Source organism: Notechis scutatus, chromosome 5 (genome assembly GCF_049901735.1).
Source record: "Notechis scutatus isolate UNSWTSFEM ecotype Mainland chromosome 5, rNotScu1.2, whole genome shotgun sequence".
In the NCBI taxonomy this organism is placed as follows: domain Eukaryota; kingdom Metazoa; phylum Chordata; class Lepidosauria; order Squamata; family Elapidae; genus Notechis; species Notechis scutatus.
In genome coordinates, this window is record NC_142013.1 from 46,380,494 (window position 1) to 46,401,992 (window position 21,499).

Genomic DNA, 21,499 nt, shown 5'->3' on the forward strand with positions numbered 1-21,499 from the left:
AAACATGAGTGACTATTCTTTATTTTGCAGTACTCCAATACCATCTTCTATGTTTCAAGTACTCAATGAAATTTATTTGTATAATTTACATGTTGGCTTTCTGCAAGAAAGCATTTAAAATGATTAACTTGCTAGAAATTAAAAATAAAATCTGATAAAAAAAAGACCAGGTTTCTGGAGTTTCAATTGCTTTGCAGTGAGAAGCAAAAAGGTACTTTAGAATGGGTGCACCTAGCACTATTCTATAACCGCTTAAAGCAATAATGTCTATGACAGCGTCTGAGGTTTCTAAATTTGATAAATTAACATTTTGCTGGATGCAAAATATATTATACATATTGTACTTATTTTAATAGTATTTTTGCATTCACCTGGCATTTTAATATCTCCGTGAACAGTATTTTCTCAGTTTATACTGTATGCCAAACGAAAGGTTTGGGATAATCAATGGAAGAATATGTCATAATGCAAGTCAGCCTTTCTATGAATTATTAGTGACCTTGTTCATTAATGGATCATAAACATTTAAGAATATTGGTGTCAAATAAAGTAAGAACTTGATTGAATTCTACTCCTGGTTTTTTTTGTTTGTTTTTGTTTGTTTAACACAAGTTTGCTTATATACTTAATCCTCCTGCCTCTTATTTTTGTGCTACATTGAGAATTCTGCATAATATTGGAGAAATAATTCCCCCATCTCCATCCTATTGAATCTAAAATTAATGCTATTCAAAAGGCACCAGTACCCTGAAACAAAACAGAACTGCAAGCACTTTTGGGATTATTAAATTTCTATGCAATCTTCCTATGGCACAAGGCTACCTTAGCAGAGCCTTTACACAGATTACTGGATAAAGACACACCTTGGGTTTGAGGCAAGAGACAAGATGCTGCATTTCAGGCTGTGAAATCTCTTTTGACATCAGACAGTGTACTGATACAATTTAATGAGAATTTACCTTTAGTACTGGCATGCAATGCTTCACAATATGGCATTGGAGCAGTTCTGAGTCATAGGTTGCCCAATGGAAGGGAAGCTCCAACAGCCTTTTTGTCTTTCGCTACAGCAGAGCGAAATTATAGTCAAACAGACAAAGAGGGTCTGGCTCTGGTGGCAGGAGTTAAAACATTTCACGAATACTTGTATGGTAGGCAATTTGATCTAGTTAGAGATCATAAGCCATTATTAGGATTATTGGCTGGGGACAGACAGACACCCCAGGTGTTATCCCCATGTATGATTAGATGGATGGTTTTCCTGGCTGCGTATAGTTATTCACTGTTGTATTAAGCTGGAAAAAAATTATGCCACGCTGATGCGTTGAGCCTCTGCCCTTTACCTATAGCTGTCAGTGACCCTACTCCTGTTTCTTCCATTTTGATGATAGATGAATTGCAAGGACCTATAACAGCTGCTAATGTGGCAAAGACATCTACATGAGACAAAGCCATCTCTCAAGTCATAGACTGGGTTAAGCGGGGGTGGCTCACACAGCAAAATTCTAAAGAGTTTTACCCCTTTTACACAAGACAGCATAAACTCAACACAAGGGAGTTGTTTGTTATGGGGTAACAGAGTAGTTATACCTTCATCATTACAGAAGCAGGTTTTGGAATTCCTGCATGAAGGACTTCCAGGGATGGCTAAAATGAAAAGTTTAGCAAGAAGCTACGTCTGCTGGCTCCAACTTGATAAAGACATTACCAATTGGGTTAGTGGGAGCCAGCCCTGCCAGGCCTCACACTCTGCACTCCCAAAAGCAACACCAACACAATGGGAAAATACGAAAAAACCTTGGTCAAGAATACACAGATTTAGCTGGTCCTTCCAAGGGAAAACTTTTATGGTTGCAGTAGACTCATATTCTAAGTGGCTAGAGATTGTGTCCATGTCCTCCACCACTTCTGATGCCATAATCAGATCATTGAAAAGACCGTTTGCAACCCATGGATTTCCAGACCTCCTGGTTTCTGATAATGGGCTCTAATTTATGGCTGCCAATATGGAACTGTTTCTGTTGGGTCTGGGCATTAGACATGCCCTCTCTGCTCCATTTCATCCGGTGTCAAATGGCATGGTAGAATGCATGATAAGATCTGCCAAGGAGGTCCTGATACAGATGGGCCCTGGAAATTGGGAATCCAAGGTGGCCAAATACTTATTATTGCAGCATATTACCCCAAGTCTTACCACAGGCTACAGTCCTGCAGAATTACTGATGGGCAGACGCCTTCACACCCACCTTGATAGACTACACCCCAGTTATGCCCCTGAACACATACCTGAGCAAAGTATGAATCTCAGGACATTCACTGAGTCTTTGCAAGGAATTATGGGGGCTCCCCATTATGGGTACCAGGAAAAGTAGTGGAAATAATGGGCCCCCACTCATACAAAGTATTGCTGGAGGATGGGAGACCATGGCATAGGCACATAGATCAGCTCAAAAGACACACAGAGGACCCGGTCAACTTCTAGGCCACTATCCCAAGTGACTTCCAAATGGCCAATACAGGCTCAGAGACACCCTCAAGCAACCTTCCAGAACCGCAGGGACAATCAGCCACCGTGCCAAGGCTGAAAGCAACTAACCCCGACCACGATTTTGACAGCATTTACAAAATCCAGATGCATTATGTAATATTCATTTTGGTGTGAACTACTCTCAAATCTTTTTCTAGTGATTATTTGTTCTCCCATTTTAGTGTAAGATAACATTACTTATGCTAGGTTGTTGCATATCTGGCCAATTTAATATACCGTATTTGCCGGCGTATAAGACGACTGGGCGTATAAGATGACCCCCAACATTTCCACTCAAAATATAGAGTTTGTTATATACTCGCCGTATAAGACTACCCCCTCTTCCACACACCTTCCACTTTTGCACTTTTTTTTTTTTTTTGACGCACTTTTCTGCTTTGGACAATTTTGAAATGAGCTAATCCAATTTTGAACCAAGAATATGCAAATAGCTATGGAGTTTAGAAATGAGTTTTAAAAATATTTTTCATTGCTTACCATTAAGCGTAAAATATGTTGTAAATAAAATGAGAACACAGGAAACGTTCTCTTCTCAATACAGTTGATCTCTCTCTCTCTCTCTCTCTCTCTCTCTCTCACACACACACACACACACACACACACACAAAAAACCCGGACACTGAAAAGGCTGCCAAGGAACAGTATATTCAATGCCTTCTCTTTAATCAAGAAACAAGGAATTCCTTAGAATCTTTTTTTCCCCAAGTGGCCCTCTTTAAAAAAAAAAAAAATGGAGGTAACACTTTCATTCAAAAAGTCTTCCAGTATCTGGAGTCGCTCAGACATATTGAAGTGAGGCAGGAGAGTAAGTGAAATTTGAAATGATCCAGCTACCGTTTTCTTCCCTCCCGCCCGAAGGCCATTATCTCCACGTCAAAACGAACGAGGGGAGGCAAAGAAGCCAAACACGCTAAAAAGGATCTCTTTATTTTCCTACACAAGGTCACACCTACTTTTCCGCATTCAAAGGACAACCTCTCCTCACCACCACCACACACACACACACACCCCCAATACCCGCAAACAATGTTCTGGGCATTAATCACCATTGCTACATTAACCTGGTAAATTTATACCCTGCCTCCCCAGTGTTGCTTTGACGGCAGGATTTCACACAGCGGGCGCTCGCTCGCTCTCTTCTCCACTCTCCCACCGTTCGCACATGTTGGAAGCACCGTAAAACCTGATAACCCACCCGGGGCTCCCCATCCTTAACCTACAGCCGCCCGCATGCAAAACCTGCGTGCAAAAAGAAAAAGAAAAAGAAAAGTACGCCGCACGTGAGGATCTTCGAATCCTCTCCTCCCCACACCGCTAAGGAAGGAAGAGGGGGAAAGGTTGCGCAGCGCGTGGCGAGTGACACCCGCCACACACACACACACACACACACACACACACACACCGCTCCCCCAGCCTTCCTCCCGGCTGCAACTCAAGCTCGAAGTGGGAGTCGAGTCCTCCCGTATAAGACGACCCCCCCACTTGGAGGCATGTTTTTCAGGGCAAAAAAGTCGTCTTATACGCCGGCAAATACGGTACACTGCTACTTATAACTGGAAAACATGGACTTAGAAAAAGACAGAGGGGAATACTGGATGCCTTTGAAGTGTGATGCTGGAGATAACTATTATGCATCCCACTGATGGCAAAAATAACAAGTTCTAGACTGAATCTCACAAAAAAATATTACTTGAAGCCAGGATCATCAAATTGTTTTGTTTTATTTTTATCCACACTAAGTTATTGAGTCCTTCTTTAGGCTCAATATATTAAACAATCCATAGATAGTATGAAATAGATAAACACCATTTCTGTAGTTTATCATGTAAGTTCAATTTTGTTCAGTTTCGTGTTTTCCAGCTGAAAGTTGATTTTGTCCTGTTTCTGGAGCAATTTGCACAAAAATATGCATGTGTAGTTTTGGTACACTTTCTCTTGAACTGCATCTTTTAATATATTCTTTCTATTATATGCATGTTACAGACTATTTATTGTAATGTGTTTTTATAAGATCCCATCCCCCAACTGCATACCTTTTATTTTTTAGGTGCAAATAGCATTACAACATTTGAAAATGCTTTGATTTCTGTGTAGCTTTTGTAATAAAAATTAAGTTTAAATTAAAATGTGAATTAAATGAGCTTCACCCCAACCTCTTTTGAAAATAATATGTTTAAAGATAACAGCAAAGAGAAAAAGGGAAAGAGGGAAAGAATTAGAGGTAGCCTCCCACTCTCCTGTCAGGGTATTGAAGATGACATCTACAGATTTAAAATGATATATAGTAATCCCCATCTAGTACCCATAATTGGGATTGACAGGTCTATCATTAAGTGAGGCAGTTATTAAATGAGAAATCATATGACAGCAACTCTGTTTTTCTTTTCCTAGTTCTAATCACTTGGGGAACAACTAATTTGAATAGTATTTCCAATTTTTGCTACACACATTGACTTAACTTTCTTTTGTGTTATTTATGCTTGGATTAATATGAAACTTTGATTTATTTTTAATTGTCCACTGAATTGTAATTTGGGTAACTATATCATTGATATAGAATAATTGAAATAAACATGAATATTGTATCTTCTTTTTGTATAAATTATATAAAAATCAAGAATTCTGCTTTGTGAGACAAAATACACAAGATGGACTGCACAACTTGACAGAGTTGAAATGTACTTCAGGTTATTTTCTAAATGCTTAAATTATCAAAGAATAGGCATTCTTTCAGATGAGTTTGCAACAATTCATGCTGTGAAATTAACTCAAGATACAATGACAGGATTTGACTGGAAAAACATTTAAAATGGTCTCTAAAATGAAGCAGAAAAGAAAATGTTAATCTGTTATTCTGGAATGATGGGATTGGTTATGACAAAGGCATTGGGGAAAAGGATCTAAACATGTTCTTATTGCTGGCAAGGGAGGTTAATAATGATGCCATTTTCCCCTGTGTTTACATTTGTAAACCATAACAATTTTGATATTTTAAACAAAAGCCAGATAATTTCTTCTTATGCTATATTATATTCTTTCTAGAACTGTATGTGTGGAAATGCTAATAATATCAATTCTGGATAATCCATCAGTGATCGTAATAGCTATTCTCTTCATGAATATGTAAATCCCATGAATAAAAAAAATAGCATTACAACTTTTCTTCCTGCCCTTTCTCTTCCTTGAACAATAGCAATTATATTGAACTAATATGTTAAAAAGTGATGATTTAATCTTTTGGTTACATGAGTGGTTTCCCAGGCTGATATTATGGAGGCAGTTAATTATCAAGCACATGAGGTGTTTAATGTAACTTTGTTGCCGGTAGTAATATTTTCTTAAATCTGCAGATTTATTTCCAAAATCTAGTTGGGAACTGAAATGGGGTTTTCTTTCCCATCTATCTTTTTTGGCTGATGTGAAACCTCATTGGCTTTCATTTCTTCTTTGACCAAGAATAGCTCAAAATGGGGGAAGGGACAGGAAAGGAAAAGGAAGAAAGATTGGCAAAATATATATTGATTGAAAAATAAAAAATGTACCTAAGTATAATTAATCCAAACATGGAAATCATGAAAGAAAAGGGGCTAATGAATTGGGGTGTGGGTAGAGCATCAGCATCTAATGAATTTTATTTAATGAAATAATCAGGGAGATTTGTGCACATTTGTATGACGCAATGCCAATGTGCTGTTTTCTGATCGGTAGTACTGCTGCTCGTACCCAGTAATTAGACTGATATAATTGCATTAAAAACAATGGTAGTGGCATTTTAAATTGAAATATTAAAGGAGGACCCAGATTCCCATGCACCGTAAGTGAACCTGAACTGCTGTCAGGGTCTAGGAGGACAGAATGGCCAGTTGCACCTATTGTGTCACTGCTGTAGAAAGGAGCTTTCTGATTGGCCACTGTCTGTAGCATATAATACTCAGTGGTTATAAAAGACTTGTCTGGAGGAAAGCCTGTAGGTACTCTATTGTCTGGCAAAGTTAATATCACTGCATTATTCTTCTTCTTCTTCTTCTTCTTCTTCTTCTTCTTCTTCTTCTTCTTCTTCTTCTTCTTCTTCTTCTTCTTCTTCTTCTTCTTCTTCTTCTTCTTCTTCTTCTTCTTCTTCTTCTTCTTCTTCTTCTTCTTCTTCTTTTCTCTCCCTCTTTCTCCGTGTGTGTGTGTCTCTCTCTCCCCCTCCTCCCTCAAGACAGCTGAGATGTACACGCTGTAGGGTTCCCCCTCCTTCTCCTGCCTTTCAGATTTATTTATTTATTTGCAGGGGTGGTTTGGATATCATTTCCTTCTTTTGGTGACATACTAAAACAGAATACTAATTGAGAATCCCATGTCTTGAATAGAGGGAGAAAAAAAATACCCACTTTGATGCAAATGGGAGAATGATGGCGATTTAACTCCCCCCACTCCCGTTTACTTTTCTTTTTTCTTTTGCAAAGCAACAACAGTCATAATCAAAATGGTTGGGTCTCTGCCAAGAAATCAGTCACAGTTCTTAGAACAAAATGAAGAATTCTATAATCAAGGTAAACAAAGAGGCATCAAGCCTGCTTGCTTTTTTGTGATTTCTATGCAAGCTCATGCTGCTCTCCTATACTGTAGGCTGTTTCGTGTATTTTAGAAAGTTTGTGAGTGACATAATTTCAAAGTACACAAACCATTTCCAATTGGGACATTATTAATCATTCCGTGAAAGTAATTTGGTGAACAAACTGCTATTAAAAGAAATGTCTTTTCTGTATTATGGACGGATCTAACAACGTAGTCTGGGCTCCGTGCCAAAGGCTGGTATTTCACAGCAGCGACCGCCTTACAGATGAGCTGTGAGAAGCAGGAGGGAGAATCTCATAGGGTGCCACTACTATGGAGACACAGCTGGGATGAACAAGATTTCCTTCGTACGACAACAAGAGTGGGAGAAAAGTGTCTGGTTCAAGAGCTGCCCAAGCAGGCAGTCACCAGAAGAGCTAGCAGCCAATCCGGCCATGCTGCACTCTTCGAAACCAGCTCCACATCTCAGCCAATCACTGACATCATTGGTGAGAAACTCATTTACATCATAGAGTAATGAACTTTATTTAATGTATCTTTTTCCCCCCTCCCTGAGATTAGGTCTCTCAATTAACTATTCTATCAGCATAATTTGAATCACTATGCAAAATGGTGGCTTCATTTTCCCAGATGCTATGGGATTTTGTGAAAACTGTTGTCTCAGGAGGGAGGTGCTGCTAACGTGGGTACTGTGTATTTGTTTATTTTTTCCACAGAAAGCGTTTCTTTCTTTGTAAAAATGGCTTTTCTTTGTATATAATGAAATGAGCATCTGCTTTTAAAAATGCTTCTTCTTGTGTGCAGTTTACCACCTTCCCACTCTGCCTCAGCTTCTTGCATTGTAATATTTTCAAGGCTTTGAAGGTAACGCAAGGTAACGCAAGTGCTACCGCAGACAATCTCTGCATCTTCATACAACCCCACTTAAGCATTTCTTTGCTTTCAGACTTCTCTTGTGGCACCCCCTCCCCGCTTACATGCTGTGCTTTCTCTTAGCAGCATCTGTCACATTTGAACCAAGTTCAGTACTATGTTTTATTTTCTGCCACTTTTCAGCCAAGATGTCACTATATTAATGAATAGGACTGAGGCCATTTCTGAACAAATTTTATTCTCACTCCTCCTACTCCAACACAATGCACCTGATTAGCATCCTTTTTTGCTAGAATAACTGAATACAAGAGCGTGTGTGTGAAAAGAGTTAAAACGAGAGCTGGCTTGGGGCTATTTTAAGCAAGGATAGATAGACTCTGTAGTTGACTATGTGTTCAACACTTGCATATTAATATCTCAAATAATAGCTGTCCCCCTGGATGAGATTTTTTTCCCCCTAGCAAATAGAAAAACATACTCAATACCTTATTTCCCTCCCTTCCTTTTTCATGCATAGCTTCTTGAACAAGGCTTCTTTAAAAAGGAAAACGCTTGAGAAACCAATGATGTGTCAAACATGTGGATTTAGTTCTTTGTGGGTGTAGTAATTTGTTGTGCGAGGGATTTAAAAACATCCCAGAATGATGTAGAATACAGAGATTTCAATTCAAAACAAGGCAAGTTTTGTTCTACAATATCCAAGCAGCTGTAACTGGATCAGATAGAGAATAATTCCAGATTATTTTATTAAATTAGAGCTCATGGGTTGCAATGCTTGGCAAGAAACACAACTTTATTTTGAAATGAAAATGTGGCAGAAATCATTTGGATATGTAAAATGATTAATTTACAGTATGTATTTATATAATCAACTATACAGCATAGTCCCTTTGAAGAAAAAGAAGATATGGAGGATTTAAATGCAAAAAAATAATGGCTCTTTCAATGCATGATAGATTCCATCATGCCATCATCAGTATTCCATTTGCGCTTATCCTTATTCAGCCACTAGTTCCCTCTGCAGATCCTGTAATTTGAATCATGCGTAATAATATATTATCCTACTGGGGGTCTTATTTCAGTAGGAGAGTAGTTTTATACATTCAGCTATGAGAGAACTCTTGGCACTATGCCAACCAGCTCTGAGTCATTATTCACAAAGGCAATCAAGATAGTGTTCCTTAAGGAATAACATCTGCACAATTGCTTGTGCCAGAAAACTGCAACCTCCTCCATGTTATAAATTAGGCTTTCTGGGAACCTGAAAACTTGAAAATATAAAAGGGAGTAAAAAGGATAAGAAATTTTTCAAAAGTTAATTGAGTGTGTCACATGATGAAAACCAGCAAACAGAGTGGATGAGGATGGTGATGGGATTGAGAATAAAATTGAAGGCAATTCTTTGGCTTGCTCTTAGCTCTTCATACCTAGGACATGTGCATGCCAATAATTATATTTAACAGTGAAAACTCTTTCAGCAGAGAGATTTTCCAGATAATATAACTATGGTGTATTATTCATTGACAACTGTGGTTAATTTCAAAAGTTTGGAAGCACCAAAGGCAACACAATGTAGTCAATATATAGTTTCACAAAATACAGTAGGAAGCAAAATAAAACTCAACTAGATGGATAGAAATGTTGTTGACCTGCTTGCAATTTTTAAAGCATTTATATTTTATTGGAATTATTTGAATAAAAAATATTTCCTGACCTATTCTCTTTTCAGCTGTGGTTCAGAAACATCTAATGCTAAGAAAGTCACAGGATGCTAAACTCAAAAGTTTTTGCTATTTAATATAAAATACATTAGATCCTAATTAAATGCATAATGGCAGGAAGATATACCTTTAAAAATACTGATACTGTTTTCAGTGTTTGCATTTTCAAAACGTTTTGACTTTCTGCTTTCATCTAAAAATTATTTTTATTTTCAACAGGGAGATAAAATACAGATTGTAAATAACCATTATTCAATAAACATTGTAGTTTTTTCAAATTAAGTATTTAAAGCCAAGTACATATGCATATTATTATCCACTTGTACATTAAACTTATTTTCATATTTGAAGAATTCTTTCTGTCTTATACTAAGCTATAGAAATCAAAAGCTTCCAATATCATTTTTTTCATACAAACAGGGAGATAAAAGGTGTGCGAGTATTTTTTTAGAATGAACAAGGTGATATACATGCAATAATATACAGTATTTTAAATTCTTTTAATATTTAGTTGCTAAGATCAGACATGAACTTTTGCATAAGAAGTTGGAACAAGTAATGAATTTTTGGCTCTAGACTTCAGACTTTGGATTCATCTCAACTTGATTTCTGGCCTAGATATGGGATTGAAATTAACCTGATTGGCATAAAGATAATTTGGATGGGAGAAAAAAAAGTAGAAAATTCAGTTCTGTAAGATCATCTGTATATAGGTAGCCCTTCTGACCATGAGCCTGGAATTGTAAGATATTGTGGGTGGGCAAAGTCAATTTTCCCCAATGGATATTTTTTTGCTTGAAACTGGAAGTAAATGCCAATTTACAAAAAGATCATCACAAATCATGGTCACATGACCACAGGATGCTTCCAATGGCCATAAATGTGAGCTGATAGCCAAATGCCCAAAATGCAATTTTGTGACCATAATGATGTATGTGACTTTTATAACTTCAAAAATGGTTCATAAATAGTGAAGGTTCTGCTGAGTTTGAATAGTCATTAAGCGACCAGTCATAAATTGAGAATTACCTGTATATACATAGTAGCCCTAATAGTAGAAATCAGAACAGAACAGAATAATAGAGTTGGAAGGGACCTTGAAGTTCTTCTACTTCAGTCTACTTAAGTTCAAGCAGAAAATCCTATACCATTTCAGGCAAATGGTTGTCCAACATCTTTTTAAAAACCTCCAGTGTTGCAGCACCTATAATTTCTGGAGGCAAATTGTTCTACCAATTAATTGTTCTAACTGTCAGAAAATTTCTTCTTAGTTCTAGGTTGCTCCTCTCCTTGATTAGTTTCCACCCATTGCTTCTTGTCCTACCTTCAGATGCTTTGGATAATAGTTTGACTCCCTCTTGTTTGTGGCAGCCCCTGAGATATTGGACACTACTATCATGTCACCCCTAGTCCTTCTTTTCATCAGACTACATACCCAAATCGAAAGTAAGTATTAAAATAGGCAAGTCCAGAGAGTGCTTTGCTTAACTATTTCATCATTCAGCTTCCCTATCATATATTTTAGCACTTTTATTAGTTTGTCTTGTTTCCCTGTATGTACATTATAGAGAGATTTATCTGTTCTATTTGTTAAACCAAGGAACACAGTAGAAAATCTCTTTTGGTGTCTGAAATCAGTTTTGGAGTCACTGAAGATAAATGAATTGTAAATTAATCCATATATATCCTTATTGGAGAAATTGCCAATCTGAATACAATGTTTACAAACTATGGTGATTAGAAAGTTCTGTCAGTTTATATTAGGAAACAGTTATTATCTTTGTTTTGTTTTTAATCTGTGTAATTTCTGTAGATGCAATGGAATAACACAACTAGATTTGCTAGTTTGCAGTGGACACATGCTAAATTAGATGTTTTTGATTATAATTGCTGTGGAAGAAAGGTTTGAATCCTTCACCTTAAATTAACCAAAATATAATACATTAGGATCTGGATTGTTCCAAATAACCATTAAGCTATCAGAATCCCGCCCCCATTAGGTATCTTTCCCTGTTATATTTTTTATTGTATACCACCAGAGTCCCTTAGATGAGATAGGTAATATAAAAATGTGGTGTGCGGTGTTGTTGTTTTTGTGTGTGTGTGTGTGCATGTATGTATGAATTCTATTCTATTTTGTTAGAAAATGAATTCCAGTCCCATACATAGCCCATAGAACCAGTGAAGTTATTTTAGAAGGCAATGTTTAACATGCATTTGAATCAGTCAGAATAGAGCTGGAAGGTATCTTGGAGATCTTCTAATCCAACCCCTGCTCAGGCAGGGGACCCTAAACCATTTCAGACAAGTGACTGTCAAGTTTCCTCTTAAAATCCTCCAGTGATGAAGCACCACAACTTCTAAAGGCAACTTTTTCCACTGTTTCTCACTGGTTCTCACTGTTAAGACATTTTTCCTTAATTCCAGGTTGCTTCTCTCCTTGATTAGTTTCCATCCATTGTTTCTTGTCTTGCCTTTCTTAGTGGCAGCTCCTGAAATACTGGATTACTGTTATCAGTTCTTCTTTTGTCTAGACTAGCCATATCCAATTCCTGCAGCCGTTCTTCAAATGATTTAGTCTTCAGGCCTTTAATCATCTTAGTTGCTCTTCTCTGCGCTTTTCCCCAAATCTCAACATCTTTTTTATAATGTGGTGACCAAAATTGGATGTAATATCCAGGTGTGGTCTTACTAAGGTTTTATAAAATGGTACTAATACCATAAGAAAGGCTGAGCACCAAAGAAATGAGGCCTTTGAACTATGGTGCTGGAGAAGACTCCTGTGAGTCCCTTGGACTGCAAGGTGATCAAACAGGTCAGTCCTAGTGGAGGTCAATCCTGATTGGTCTTTAGAAGGCCAGATCCTGAAGATGAAACTCAAATACTTTGGCCACCTAATCAGAAGGAAGGACTCACTGGAGAACAGAATGATTTGGCTGGATAGAATCACTAAATCAGTAGGATGAGCTTAAATGGACTCTAGAAGATGGTAGAGGACAGGAAGGCCTGGAGGAACATTGTCCATGGGATGGGTTGGACATGACTTTGCAACTAACAACAACTAATACATCATGTGATTTTGATTATGCCTCTGTTTATACAACTAAGGATTGTATTAGCTTTTTTGGCGGCTGCTGCTAGATGTTACTACATTAAGGACTACCTGTTGATTATGATTTGTCAGCCAGTTACAAATCCATCTGGTGGTGATGCTGTCTATCCCACATTTTTCTAGCTTAACAAGAAGTAGGTTGTGGTCTACTTTGTTTAACGCCTTACTGAAATCTAAGTATTCTATATCCACAGCATTTTCTCTTCTACTAATTTAGTCATTTTGTCAGAGAATGAAATAAGATTGGTTTGGCATGATCTGTTTTTAACAAACCCGTGCTGGCTTCTAGTTATAACTTTATTTGTTTCTACCATAGACGTTTGCAGATATTTTCCAGTATCTTTCTAGGTATTGAAAGTAGGCTGACTGCTTTGCAGTTTCCAGGGTCTGTTTTTTTTCTTTTGAAGATGGGCATCACATCAGTTATTTTCTAATCCTCAGGTAGCTCCCAGTGCTCCAGGATTTTTTAAAAGAAATGATATCAGGTCCCGGTGATTTATATTTGTCAAGATCAGACAGATGTTCTCTTACAGTTTTCTTGCTTATTTTAATTTATCTTTCTAGTCTTTTAGCGTTATGTTTTTGGTAGGCTGAACTATGGTCTTTTTATGTGAAGACTGATGCAAAGAATAAGTTAGGAAGCTCTGCTTTCTCTCTACTTGCCTGTTACTTCCTTGCCATCTTCTCTTTTTAGTGGACTGACTGTTTCCTTCACTTTTTTATTGTTATTTATATGTTGAAAGAAACTTTCTTTGAATTTTATTGCAAGACTTTGTTCATTCTGAGCTTTTGCTTTCCTGACTTGATCTTCACAGATTTGAGCTATCTGCTGATATTCTGCCTTAGTTATGTGTCTCTCTTTCCATTTTTTGTACTTGACCTTTTTGTTTTTCAATTTATCAGAGAACTTTGTGCAACCATGCTGGTTTCTTCTTGGATTTTTTGCTTTCCTTTTCAGTGGTATTATGATGGACTAGGCTTTTATTATTTATCTGAGATAGTAGAAACTCAGTTAAGAGATTGCCTAGTTAAGAGATCAAATCTAAAAGCAGTTTATAAATGAGAAAATGAACAGTTATCTTTGTTACATTTCTACCATTGGATTACTATTAAGAGAGACAGTTTTCACTACTACTGATTTTAAAAGGGTTCATGTTTAGTTGGTATTTTATTTTACATTAGAACTTCAAGTTTCCTTTTATATTAAATATAAGTCAATCTTTTTCTTCCTCTTAATTTTTAATTTCCATTCATTGATCTGAAACCTTACAGATAATCCTTCAAACCAGTACCAACTAAATACTTTTTTCTTAGTCTATATACTATTAGTAAAGTATTTTAATTTACTAGTCCTATACTATATATAGACTGTGGGAATAATAATAATAATAACACAGTTAGATAAATCTCATTTCCATACCATTAAATCAAGCCAAACCATGGCCTTAGGGAATACTGAATTTTTTTTTATGGTTGAACTTATTGGCTTTGTTGAGATTGTGTCTTTTTAGTGCTACTTTATGAAAAAAGCTAATGAAACTTAAGTTCTAGGGTCATTCACACTGTCTGTTGTGAATGAATTTCATATTTTAAATAACTGAAATATTGTGTTAAACATTTTTTTAAAAAAATACCCTACTGATAATACATTATTCATATAAAGCAAAATGTGTATTTGTGCTCATCCTTAAATCCAATGCCTTAAATTTGTAAATATGTTACATTTTAATTTGCACATACATTTAGATAAATGTTGGCAAGGAAAATGCTTAAGCAGCAATCTGTTGCTGTTTAATAACATAATTTATTTTAATACAGAGGGACAGTTTAATGCTTCTTAATAAAATTCTTTTTAAAATATGTTTGTTGTTAATTATTGCATATTTTTACATGAACAGCATTAAGCTTTTTGTATCCATGAAAATACTAGTATTAATAGTAAAAAAAAACTCCACAAAACAGTGACAAATTGTTTCTTAATTTAGCCTACATCCAATTTAGATAACTTAAAAGTTTTACAATTGTATTTTTTTCTTTTTTGTCAGGAAAAAAACAAACCTTTAACCTGATAAAGTAATATAAACCAGTGGCCTCCAACCTTTTGGGCACCAGGGACTGGTTCCATGGAGAGAGGTTTTTTCCATGGACCAGAGTGGGCCTGCCTTTTGCATGCTGCCTTCCTCCTGCACTTGGGACTTTGCTTGTTTGTGCAGCCCAGTTTTTGGCATGCTGCGGCCTGGTGCAGTCCATAGACTGCAGGTTGGGGATCCCTGATATAAACTCATATCTGAATTATTATGGCACTAACTTTACCAACACATATGAAATGTTTAAGGTTAAAATCCTGATCATACAACTATCAATGTAAAATACTGATTGATTATTTATCATCAAATCATTTTCAACTCCTAGCAAACACACAGATTTTGTCCATGATGATCTATCCCTCTCCAGTTCTTTCAAGTCTGCCAACAGTGCATTCATTGCCAGCATAACTGAGCCCATTCTTGCTGCTGAGCATTTTCTTGTCTTTCTTTCCTTCCCAGAATGAGAGCTTTTTCATAAAGGTGGGTCTTTGCATAATATATTCCAAGTAGTGTAATTTGAGCATGGTCCTTTGTGTATTAAGTAAGAACTCTGGGTTGATTTACTCAATGATTGTTCAGTGTGTTTCTTCATTGCCTGTGGTATTTTTAGGAGTCTCCGTCAACACTAGAGCTGAAAGATGATAATTCTTTTATTCTACATTTTTAAAGTCCAACTTTTGCTTCCATAGAATGTCATAGGGAATAATATAGTTTGCACAATCTTGATTTTTATAGGTTTAGACATGTCCTGGGATTTGAACATCTTTTCCAAAGCATTTATGGGTGCTTTACTGAGCATAATCTGTGCAGTGTTTCTTGACTGCTTACTCCTTTGATATTGAAGGTTGATCCTAAAAAACAGACATTATCCACCACTTCCACTATGAATTCAAAGGCTGTTAGGTCTACCTGTTGTCATTAGTTTGGTCTTCTTTATATTTAGTTTTAACCTCATGTTTCCACTGTGGTCTTTGACTTTTAGTACTAAGGTTTTCAGATCTTTTGCTTTTTCAACTATCAGAGAAATGTTATCACCACAACACAGGTTACTAATGTTCCTTCTGCTGATTTTAAAATCACACTCATTTTCTTCCCATCCAGTTTCCCTTAATATTATATTCTGTATCTAGATTAAATAAATAAGGGGAGTATGCAGCCTTATCACACTCCTTTACCAACATGGGACCTGTGTACTACACCATGTTCTGTCTGTAATGTGTCCTTCTGACCTGTATATTAATTTCTCATGAAGACAGTGAGATATTCTGCGAGTCCAGTTTTTCTAAGTATATTTCTCAGTTTGATGTGACCAACAAAAAGGTTTTTTTTATAATTGGTTAGCACATCCTGTCTTCTCTTTGACCTTCCTTCCTTTCTCCCTCCCTCCCTCTTTAGATTTGAATTCCAAGTATAGGTGGCAAAAATCCATGTTTGGCTTTCCCTGTAGTCTTGGATGAGGCAAAAAGCAGGATGGTACAGTATTTATTTTTATAAATCACACAAAGTAGCTTTATGTCTTATAATAATGTATACATTTATCATTTCTAATCTCTAGCCAGTATATCATGAACCTGTTGATGAGGGCAACATGCTATATTCTAGCAGTATTTTATAGTATTTTTTTCTTGAATATCTGGTTTGCACTGATTTTTTTTGAGCCTAAATCTAACTTGCTTTGGTTCTATCTGCATACAGTATCTGGTTTCATGCAAAATATCACAACATAGTTAGTCATTTTTGATGTTTCAGACAATTCCTTGCACAATAGTTATTATGCAATATTTTCAGAGATTTTCTATATGATCCTGAAGCTAAAAGAATATCCCCTGAATTATATTTTCTCTTTTTCCCCTCCCTCCTTCTCTTCCTCCCTCCTTCCTCATCTCTTCCTCTAAAGTACATTAGGTTAAAGTGTCAATTATGACCATCCAGGAGCTAATTCTTGGTGGGAGAAAAAAAATGTTGGGCACTGCAGAGTGCAATGAAGAAAAATTATTTTGTATTTTTGACTGAATGCAAGAGAAATTGGTCATGCTATTAATGGTTTGGCAGGAATTAGACATTGTCTGTCTTCTGTCATGGATTCAGATGAAGGACAAAACAATGCAAAATTTCAGAGAGATAAAATGCAGTTTATTTTATTTTTCTCAAATTTGAAGGCTGGTGCAATGGTAATTGTGGAAGGACAATGCAATTTCAGATCATTAAGTATGTTTAAGGATCAACAATATCTATCTACAATCCTGTTTTTACATATTATGAGTTTCCCCCTCTTTTTTGGATAAACTTAGAGGTGGTATTCAGCAAGTTCTGACCAGTTCTGGAGAACTGGTAACGGAAATTTTGAGTAGTTCAGAGAACTGGCAATTTCCACCTCTGTCTGGCCCTACTCCCATCTATTCTCTGCCTCCTGAGTTCCAGCTGATTGGCTGGGTCTTCTTTCATTGCCCTGCACAGGAGAACAGAGCTGGAAAGCAGGTTAGTGGGGTGGAGAGGGAATGGGATTTTGCAGTATCCTTCCCCTGCCATGCCCACCAAGCCATGCCATGCCCACCACTCCCACGGAACCGTTAGTAATTTTTTTTGAATCCCACCACTTGATAAACTGTCAGAAGAGTCACATAGTCTTCCAAGAAATAGGAGGTAGAATGTTGAAAGATATTTTTTCTGAAATGTTTTGCAAAGGTGTTGCTGACAGCTTTTGTTAAATTAATAATTATAAGTGCAGCATCTATGCTAGCTTCCATTACAGTTGAGCTGGCAAGGTAACCTTTTGCTTTTTTATTGAAATGCTTTAATGCACCACTCAGCTATGAGAATGAATATCCTAACTGGAGTTTTCTATCTTCATTGGTGGTAAAATCTGTGGTTGTCTGGTATTTAATCAAAGGGCAAGAAGTGACCATTGATCTTAGCACTTAGATAGTTTTACATTGCATTCATTATTTTAACAGATCAGCATATATGAATGACAATGGTGCTGGTATGATTCATTTTTGTGTAACCAGTATGAGGGCAAGGATGCACTAAGTTTTGTGCTGGACAGGGCTTATATAATGTGTATCTAGTCCAGCGATGGTGAACCTTTTCAGCATCGAGTGCCCAAACTGGAATGCATGTGCATGTGTGCATATGTGCACAAGTGCATGCTCCGGAGCACCGGAAACCGAAGACTAGCTGGCCAGAGCGCATGCAAGTGCTGGCCAGCTGGTCTTCATGTGTGCCAGAGCTCTGGAAACCGAAGACCATCTGGCCGGCATGTGCAGAAATCAGTGCCAGAAACCAGAAGACCAACTGGTGACGGCACACATGCCCACAGAGAGGGCTCTGTATGCCACCTCTGGCATGCATGCCACAGGTTTGCCATAATGGATCTAGCAAATGCTTGAATAATGCCAACTGTCTCTCCTTCCTGTATAGTACAGAAAAAGAAATAAATTACACAATAGCTCTTGTTTTGATGATACCAGGACTATATACCATGTTTTCTTATCTTTACATTTATTATGAAAAATAACACACACACACACACACACACACACACACACACACACGCAGTATTTTTTCCAGCTCTACAAGTTATGGCATATGTTTATGTGGTTATAAACCAAGATTTGACAGCTTCCCAAGGATTAAACTGAATTGGTTTGTATCTGGACAATCATCCTCATTATAATAGTAATGATACATAATTGCAAACCAACTTTGGGTGCAACTTTGCAAACCAGATAAAATGTATTATGAGCATATACAATAAATGCTTAGTGGACCTTAGTCAGAAAATGGAATTCCCATTTGGTAAAGATCAGTACCAATGTCAAATAAGATGACAAGAATGCAACCATACTTGACTCCTTAATGAATGTGTCTATTAACTTGATTGTATATATTAACATGCAAAAAAATGCTTCCACAGAACATCATTATCAACTGAAATGGTTATCAATCTGTAAATGAGAATGCTAATTTTCTTCAAAGCCATACATGGTGATGCCATGATGGAATTAATGGTGGGAAGGAAAAATTGTTGTGGAAAAATGAAGTTACCAGGTAATTTAATGTAATTGATTGGCAGTTGAACAGCCTCACCTGAATCCACATTTAACTTCAAATCCTTATTTGGTCACAGACCAGCAGGTAAAATACAGAAATCAGAGTTATTTAAAATAGAAAAAGAGAATACACACACACACACACACACACACACACACACACACACACACATTTCTACGTATGCACACATTAAAATGACTAAAATATCTAAAAGGAGTTAGAATCAGGGGTGGGGTTCAAATTTTTAACAACCAGTTCTGTGGGCATGGCTTAGGTGGTGGGCATGGCGTGGTGGACATGTGACTGGGTAGCCATGGCTTGGTGGTCATGTTATTGGCTGGGTGTGTCCAACTCAATATCACCCACATTGATGCACGCATCTCCTCGCCTGGCCTCTCATGACTGTGGGGATGCTGCAACAGTTGTAAGTGTGAAAAATGGTCATAAGTTACTTTTTTCAGTGCCATTGTAACTTTGAATGGTCACTCCACACAAGCAAAGTACCAGCAAAGGAAGTGAAAAAAACTCCAGAGACATTCCTGAGACAGGAAGTCTAGTCTTGCCAAGAATGTAATAAGGGTTAACGGAGAGGAAGTTTCTGTAAGCAACACCTGAATGTTTCCTGCCTTCCTTACAGGATTAGGCCAGTAATTTCTTCTAACAACCGGTTCTCTGAACTGCTTAGAATGTTAACAACCAGTTCTAGCGAATAGGTGCGAAATGGTAGAATCCCACTCCTGGTTAGAATCCTACAACATAAAGAGGAAATTACTGATCAGTACTTGGCAATGGTCAGAGAAATGTTTCAGATTGTTCTGATAATAGCATTTCTGGTTAAAATAAATCCATGTATTTAATAAGAAGTTGAAGTAATAGCTCCTGGCACAATAGAGCATAACATGTTCTCACAATTCAATTTTTCCACCATCACATGGACACAATCTTTGAAGGGAATTTTTTTGTAACTTTCTTCAGTAATGGCTGTTGGAGGGGCACTGAATCTGACTAAAGAAAAGACCATTTTGAACTTTGGAATTGTTATGTAACATCTGAGATACCTGGCTGGTTGGAAAAAGTGTGCAGAGTGGCTCAATAATGTATTTCTGGGTAAGGCTGAGAAATCAGCTTGCAGCTCTTAATCAATGGCTTGCCATCTAAAATTGTTAGAGCATGTTCATAGTCCATCAAGATGATGGTTGGCCATGAGTAGCTATAGAGTTGTAATTTGGCTTGAGTTGCCTGGCTCCAGATCACTGAAAGGTGTCAGTCATCGTTAGATAGATTAACTGAAAAGAAGAGGATCTTAAGTTAGTGGGAGAAAATATGAATCTGAAACAAACTCATTCTAAAACTAAAATATTTCTTTGGTTAACTAATTAAGAAATGTATTACTATTTGATGATGTTTCTTAATATATGGAATCTAAACCATTAATCAAAGTTTAAAAAACAGCATGCTTACTATAAATCAGAGCCAGAAAAAAATCTAAGCCTAGTCTACTAACCACTCTATCAACTGTTGCATTACCACACAGCGTGAAAAATCAGTGGCTGATTTTTCATCAAATTGAATTTGTTACTGTCTTGTAGATTGATTTTATCATGGCAGAATGCAAACCCTTTCTTCAGAAAAATGGGAGTCAAGCAATTGAAAAATTACTATTAAAATAGGACTTAACAGAATAACACAGTAGGAAGGACTTTCAGGTTCAACTCCCTGCTCAAGCAGGAGACCCTGTACCATATCAGACAAATGGCAGTCCAGTCTCTTTTTAAAAGCCTCCAGTGATGGAGCACCCACAACTTCTGAAGGCAAGCCATTCCACTGGTTTATTGTTCTCACCATCAGGGTTGCTTCTCTCCTTGATTAGTTTCCACCTGTTGCTTCTTGTCTTGCCTTCTGGTGCTTTGAAAGATAGGATGATCTTTTTTTGTGGCATCCTTTCAAATATTGGAACACTGGTATCATGTCATAGGTCTCATTCTTTTTTTTTTTTTTGTTATTGACTTATTTGTGATAAATATCTCATAATTTTCATAGTTTTTAACTTTCATTGTTAGTTGGCTTGTTAATGTTATGAGTAAAAATATTCATTTTTTAAAAAATGATTTTGTATGATTGTGTAACTAATTTGATATTTTAGCTTATTTGACTTCAGTCCAATACTAAAAAGAAAGAGGATACAGGAGAAAGAAAAGTTATCTTGTCTTCCAACCTAGGTAAGGCCCTGATAGGCTATCCATCTATGAACCTTTCTATCATGGCATATATTTTTCCAGATACCTTTGATAAGTTTCTGGTGAATGGAATTGTGACATATGTCTCAATACTATTACTAATCCAGATTAGATAGAAAGAAATGTTAGTTCAGGTAGAATAAATATAGTTTTCCTACCTTTCTGCATAAAATTCAAGAACTGTAGAATAAGTAGATTTGTACAAATACATTGTAGATCTTCTGATTAGTTCTGTTCTTCATTTCTACTTTAACAAATGTAACTTCAGTTCCTTTTTGTTTTTTAAAGAGTCCTTCAACCAGGAAATGCCA

General features: G+C 36.8%; 1 protein-coding gene across 1 annotated transcript in view; it reads left to right on the forward strand.

The window, feature by feature from the left end:
- The first annotated feature begins 7,329 nt into the window (after positions 1-7,329).
- LOC148130466 (uncharacterized) overlaps positions 7,330-21,499 on the forward strand; it is a 203,408-nt gene continuing 189,238 nt past the window's right edge. Inside the window, exon 1 of the mRNA XM_087966662.1 lies at positions 7,330-7,593. Within this exon, the coding sequence (XP_087822788.1) occupies positions 7,435-7,593 (159 nt within the window). The 5' untranslated portion in view covers positions 7,330-7,434. The remainder of the gene's footprint in view (positions 7,594-21,499) is intronic.